The sequence below is a fragment of the Girardinichthys multiradiatus genome, chromosome 19 (genome assembly GCF_021462225.1).
Source record: "Girardinichthys multiradiatus isolate DD_20200921_A chromosome 19, DD_fGirMul_XY1, whole genome shotgun sequence".
NCBI classification, from domain to species: Eukaryota; Metazoa; Chordata; class Actinopteri; order Cyprinodontiformes; family Goodeidae; genus Girardinichthys; species Girardinichthys multiradiatus.
Window position 1 is genome coordinate 8,565,301 of NC_061811.1, and position 6,733 is coordinate 8,572,033.

Below are 6,733 nucleotides of genomic sequence, written 5' to 3' on the forward strand. Positions count from 1 at the left end.
GTGTATATATGTACATTTAAAAAGATATTCATTATTGAGAGCAAAGTGTAACGGAGTCAAATTTGTTGTTTCTCTGTACAAACTTATGTATGAACCTGTCCATATGATTGTATCGATCTGGTTATGCATTTCTGCAGGATTTATTTGCCTTGTAACATGTTTTGAGATAATTGAATTGAACTGAAATGTCTGTTTAATAACTATTTTTCAGGCTGTTTTGCATCAGAAAAGATAGTATCTAATGCCCAGCTAATGTTCTCATGGGGTTCATTTCATATAAATTGGCAGACTGGAAATAATTTATCATAATCACTACTGAGGGTAACATTTACAATTTTAACATCATATTTAGTAAATATGCTAAATATTTTTTTTGCAAGTAGATAGATATATAGATAGGTAGATACATACACAGAGCATATCATTAATAACTCGAACTGCACTACTGGAGTCCTAACATCTGTTCATTCATTAAAAAAAATCAAAACAAGACAGGACTTACACCAGCAAATCGGTATATCAGATTTTCGTTTTAGCTTTTATCAAATCCAACAAATTAAATAAGAAGTTGAACTGAAGGTACACGTTTATAAACCAGCTATACTCAATGTTTTACATCCTGCCTTAAATATTGTCTCAAACCAGCAGCCTCACCGCCACCAGGGGGCGTCCATGATATTCCCTCTGTTCAGGTCTTGATGGAGACCATTGTTCTGCGGAGCATTCAGAACCTGAGCGTCCTTACAGCGCACATGCCATTGTTTCCCCTTGCATGAGAAAAATGCCGGTGGGAGGAGAAACATCAGAGAGACGCATCCAGACACTCTGTTGAAGGTTGGAGACCGTGAGGTGAAGCTGAGGTTTAAATGAAGCATTTGTTATGAATTCAGGACATTTGCACAATGAGACGACAGAAAAACACCCACTTCTGTCAACCGATAAAGATATTTTGATTGGATTTGTTGTTTTATTTTTTATTTTTTAAGATCTCGCTGTGGAAAATCGTCTAACCTTGCAAACAAAAAGCGATCTGGGCTGTAGAAACAGTTGTTGTAGTGATGGTGTGGAGAAGGAGGCGGCTGAAAAACGAAGAAAGTGGAGGACAACAGTCCCCGTGAAGGACACTTTTCTCATGAGGGACCTCAGTCGAACTGATGAGGAAAAATATGCCTTTATTTAGGCAAACCCTCAAGAATGGCGTTTATTTTTTATTTTTTATATCCATAGAAAGCATCAATATAATAACAGAAATACTCAAGTGACTCTCAAGTGCAAACATATCATTATCCTATGGGTAATAATATTCTTTACACCGAATGCATTCATAAGCAGTGAACCGCGCAGCTGCAAGACAATGTAGCCTGTAGTTATATTTTATACTCTGATGGTTGGTTGTTTGTTCCCTCTGTGGCTCTCAGATACAATAACGCTTGTGTTTACCTCATCCATGTGTTCCAGCTCTGCAGGAATCTGCAGTGTGGTATACCCGGAGCTTCATCCGTTGGAGCACAGACTTATATCTGCAGTGTAACGCGTGTAAAATGAATTAAAACCATTCATACTGCTAATTAAAACAGAAACTTTCAGGATTTGGAGTCATTCCATACTCAGGTGCAGTCAATTCCTAAAGCACACAATGAGTGAAATAGACCTATGCAAGTCTTTTTCATCGGTCATTTTAAATAAACCAGCCATCAGAATGAAATAATGTTTCTATTGGTAAAATAACTCAGCAGATTGAGTACATAAAAAGCTACAGGAAGCTGCAGAACATTTAGGAGTCTAGTTCTTAACCTATATTTTTAGCACTTTCCTGAAATGCGCAACAGAGATTGCAAAAAGACCCGAAAAGTAAATGCAATCCTGTCTCAATACCGGTGGGACAGGACTGATAGATAAAAACAAAACAAAACAAAAGAAGTCTAATGTCTATAAATAAAATGCTAAAAATGTCTACCTTAAATCACACAAGTAAAATAAAAAGAAGCTCATTCAGCGTGTGGAGCAAATAACCAACACGTGCTTTGTCTTGTTGGTATCTACACCTTTGCAGTCAGTCAGATCAGTGATGGCTCTCTGACTTCATGAGGTTTTTATGGGGGATTTTCTTATTTTATTTTGGTTTTGCTTTAGCTTTTTTTTTTTTTTTTTTTTTTTTTGAGTTTAGGCGAATTAGGCGAGGATGGAAAAATCCTCGCCTAAGCAGGAGTTTAGCACTCAGGTAAAAGGCTGATACGCAAAACAAGGTCGGTGTTCAGATGAAGCCCAGAGCTGCAGCAGCCAGTGTTTGACTAAGTGAATTATAATTATTATTATTGCTACAGTTAAAAAGCGTAAACAGGGTGGCTTTAAACAACGATTCTGCAACATAGATTCAGTTTTAGTCAAACGCATGAAAGCCAGGAGCCAAACAGACAGACTCGACCTGCAATCTGCATCAGCAAACCGCTGCGCTTCTAATTATAAGATTCATTCACAGAAAGGACAAGGTTGCAGCCTCTTGTTCATAATACATCACAGCAGTCACATCTGAAAGGACCCATATAGAAATCATGCATAATGTTGATTTTCTGTTTTTTTTAATCATAATTATAATTAGGTAAAATGTGAAGACATTTTGTTTTATTTCTGTTATTAGGCCAAAGCAGCCGGTAAGGCAGAAAGTTAGGTGGGATATAGTCAACAGCCTGTTACAAGTGAGAAGACAATAATAAAATAATTCAACGTGACAAATAAGTTCACGGTGGGGCACCCACGCTAACACACACCCATACACGCTGGAGAAGTTGTGGTTTCCGTGCTCCAGACTGTTCTCTCTGCAGTCTTTTCTTTGGAGAGGGACCCGCGGTCCCTTCCCTTCACAAAACAGCGTCGGGGGCCCCTTTTGTTCGGGCTGGGACCCCAGACCCCATCATTAGCACTGATTACCGCTGACCAGTTTGACAACCTTATTGACTGCTGGAAAGACTTGTTCATCTAGTCTCCCCGTCGCCCTTACACTCAATAGAAACGGAAATATTTAGCTGTTTTGTCCCAGTGAGTTTGAAAGAAAAGCACAAAAAAAAAAAAAAAGGCCCCAAAGCCCCTTTTATTTCCCCGAACTTGTTTCCCCACAGATTTTTGCTTCTGATTTGTTGAAAGGATTTCATTTAATCGCAAGATGGGGGGAAGCACGGCTTCAAAATAAACAGTAAAAGCTGACATTTTAATTCTGATTTATCCATTGTGTCACCTTGCACGTAAAAAATTCAGACAGGTCTTTTTTTTAAAAATGGCATGAGAAAATATTACCGATTCTCACTATAATTGCTGGACAAAAAACATTAAAAAACATCAAAAATATGCGCATTAGTTCCGTATTACTGAAATGATCATTAGATGTGCCGCATCCTTGTGCGCGTTAATTAAAAGCTTCATTGCGATCTGATTACTCTGTCTTGGGAAAATAGACACCTGCACGTTTAAAGGAAGGAAGATGTTGCTGTTTTTGTGCATGTGCTGCAGAGCATTAAGCCAGGTTTGCAATCCACTGCGTTTTTGATCTCTGTGATCTCTCCCGCGGATCATCCGGGTTAGTGAGCCGGCCTCTCGGTGACCTCTCCCTGTCACCCTGCATTACGGGACGCAGAGCATGTTGGCCAATTAGACCTCGCTCTGAAACGTGTCAGTGAACGCAGCACCGTGGCGTTAGAATCCCCCCGAAAATGCTTCTCTCAACCAAAACAGCCCAGAAGATTCCTCACCAGCATTTTAAAGTTAGAAAATAAGCTACGGATTTATTAAAAATTGCTCAAAGAAAAGACTAAACTTACATCTTTGTTGGTCAACTGTTATTTTATTAAGTTATCTTTACCCTTTTTCCTTTTTTTTTTTTTTACTGAAACACAATGTCACTAAAGCGCGCATGCTCAACAGGTTCACCTGTGTACAAGGTATGTATTAAAAACACCAAGCAAATGAATATGAAATTCGAAGAGACAATAGAGCAGATCATTTTAAATAAGCAAATAAACATTATTTATAAAACTTTAAAGTAAAAATATCACAGTTCTTTTCAACATGAAATACCCCCAGAGAACAGCAGGTCAGGCCAGTTTGGACACCCTCATCCGTTTTTTCCTCCTTTCTTTTTTATATATTTCGGTCCCTTTTTAAAGGTTTCATGTTCAAGCACTATTAGTCCGTGAAATGTCCGTTTTCAGTTTTCCACGCGTAGGTCAAACGCAAACAAAAGTATAGGCCTGAAAGGCTCCCACGCATCTCGGGTCCCTTCGTGTTTTGGCAGCCGTCAAATATCAGTGTGTGCATTTATGTGTGTGTGTGTGTGTGTGTGTGTTTTTTTTTTTTTAACTCGACGCAGGCACTGTTACTTGTTTTATTAGATTGTCTTTTTCCCCTTTAATAGGTCGATTCGCGCTGGTCCGCCCGTCAGATGTCACATTCACTGTCGCTGGAGGTGATGGAGATGGCCGAGGCGGCCGCTTTGCTGGACAGACTGGCCTCCGGACTTGAGGAGTTCCCCAGGCGGTCCACGGTGCCGTCCTCGTCCGCCAAGGAGCGAACCGAACCCCCGGACAGAACCTGCTGCTGTAGCCTGGGTGGAGGACAGTGAGAGAGAGACGGACAGAGAGGTGTCAAACAGGCTGCCTTGATGGGAGTCTATCCGTTTATCCAGTTCAATTAAAATGTGATATTTTCTAGGATATTGTCAAAAAAATGCAAACGTGTGATTTGGTTATTTTTTTCTCAAAATGTTTTTGTCTATTTTTATTTTGTTTAACAAGTAAATCAACTATAACTGGGATGTTTGGTGAGCATAATTGAAAATAGCAAATTTCATCAAAACTAATAGTCTGCTGGGGAAATGTGGGATTTAACAACAATCAACACAATTTAAATGTATTTAACCCAATAAAATTACACACACAAACACACAAACACACACACACACACACACACACACACACACATATATTTATTTATTTATTTATGTATATATACATACATAATTCTAACAGTCTTTTTTGTTAATTTTTGGTAAAACTGGGAAAATATAAAAAGAGACAAATAAAAAACTAAAAGAAAATTTAAATGTCACATTTTTATAGTTATTGTTGTTACGGACAATGACAAACTAACAAATAATCAGTGCAGCTCCACTAATAATGCTATTTTTGCTTTCATCATAACTGAAACAACCCACAAAATATCTCGAATAATCCAAAATAGCATCTCAGACAATTACTGCAGCTTTTGTACCGCATGGCTGCCACATTAAGTCCTTCAATAATATTTAAGAGCAGCATTTACTGCAAAATATAAATAGATTGAGCAGAATTTTTTAGAATCCAATAAGTGAATTTATAGTGAGGCTGGATGGCTCTAATTTGGCCTGTTTTTCTACGTAATCAGGCTCCACATACACATAAATGTTTATTTTTCCTTCTGTGGTCTGAAACATGTAAAGGATGCTCCAGCTCACCTGTTCTTTGCAGCGGCGGCTCTGTCTCTTTGTCTGCGGTTTTTGAACCAGTTTCCCACTTGTGTGGGTGTAAGTCCAGTAGCCTGTGCAAGCTCTCTCTTTTTACTGGGATTCGGGTACGGATCCTGCAAATACCACTCTCTCAACAAGTGCCGGGTTCTCTCCTTGAAGCAGTGGGTCTTCTGCTCTCCATCCCATATGGTTCTGGGTAGGGGAAACTTCTTCCGCACCCTGTATTTGTCCACCGGCCCCAGTGGGCGTCCCCGCAGCTTCTCAGCCTCCTGGTAGTGCGCTTCCAGCCACAGCGCCTGCAGCTTCGTGTGCGACTCTTTGGTGAACTTGTGGTTCTCCAGGATGTGGTACAGTTCGCGGAAATTGCCGGTGTGGAAGGCGACGACGGCCCGGGCCCTCAGCACCGACTCGTTTTTGTTGAGGACCTCGCAGGCCGCCGGCGCCACCGGCAGCGACCACAGGAAGCGGCCCAGGCGCTCCACGTCCCCGCTCTCCTCCAGGGTCTCGCAGACCCCGGCGACCTGCTGGGGACTGAAATTCAGGATGGGCAGCTGAAACATGGAGGCTTCTCCTGGGTTTCCACTCTCCCCCTCCTTTCTCCGCTCCTCTCTCTCTCTCTCTCTCTCTCTCTCTCCTCAGCGTCTTCTCTCCGTGCGCCGAGGCAATCCAAGGCACCCGAAAAAAAAAAACAAACCAAATCCAAAAGTTAGCGGACCAACCGTCAGAGCAGCCGAGGGAAACGCCGCTGAGAAGGGACGATGCCGTGCGGGGCCTCGGCTACCGCATCCTAAGCCGCGGTGAACTTGGCGGACAGCAACGGGCCGAAGATGGAGGAACCTTTAAAGCCCGAGCGGCGGTGTATTTTTCAAGGTAGCCTGGGACTGAATGCTGGGTAGAATTAAAGCCGGAGCTGAGATGTATTTTTAAGGGAGGGGGGGGGGGGGGGGAGAGAGAAAAAAAGCTAGTCAAACCCCCTCCGATGATTTCCTATTGGACTTGGCAGATTGGCTGCACGGTTGCCATGGATGCACGTCAATCACTGTCAAGTTCGGCCAATCAGGCGGAAAGGAGAGCTCAGCGCCTCCCTTTTCAAACACAATATCAACATTTTGACCTTTTTTTTTTTTTTGCTGCACGTCCTGAAACGTTTCGATGCCCCCGCCGCGCTTCCTTCCCTGCGCCTTTGTGTCGCACAAAGTGCGCGCAGAGGAAATGCGCTGAAGAGCCAGAACGGACGCA

General features: G+C 41.9%; 1 protein-coding gene across 1 annotated transcript; it reads right to left on the reverse strand.

The window, feature by feature from the left end:
* Window positions 1-3,815: 3,815 nt before the first annotated feature.
* Window positions 3,816-6,384, reverse strand: six6a (SIX homeobox 6a). Its single transcript, XM_047393189.1, has 2 exons — window positions 5,483-6,384; window positions 3,816-4,594 (listed from the first exon to the last, which is right to left on the reverse strand). Exons 1-2 carry the CDS (start codon window positions 6,052-6,054, stop codon window positions 4,429-4,431), a joined length of 738 nt encoding a protein of 245 aa, XP_047249145.1. The 5' UTR covers window positions 6,055-6,384; the 3' UTR covers window positions 3,816-4,428.
* Between the last annotated feature and the right edge of the window lie 349 nt (window positions 6,385-6,733).

What these genes read in the sequence shown, in the direction of transcription:
- six6a (XM_047393189.1), bottom strand. Translation starts at nt 6,054, where the DNA reads ATGTTTCAGCTGCCCATCCTGAATTTCAGTCCCCAGCAGGTCGCCGGG. An exon ending in GCCGCCGCTGCAAAGAACAG is followed by an intron (nt 4,595 to 5,482) that starts GTGAGCTGGAGC and finishes TCCTCCACCCAG; the next exon opens with GCTACAGCAGCAGGTTCTGT.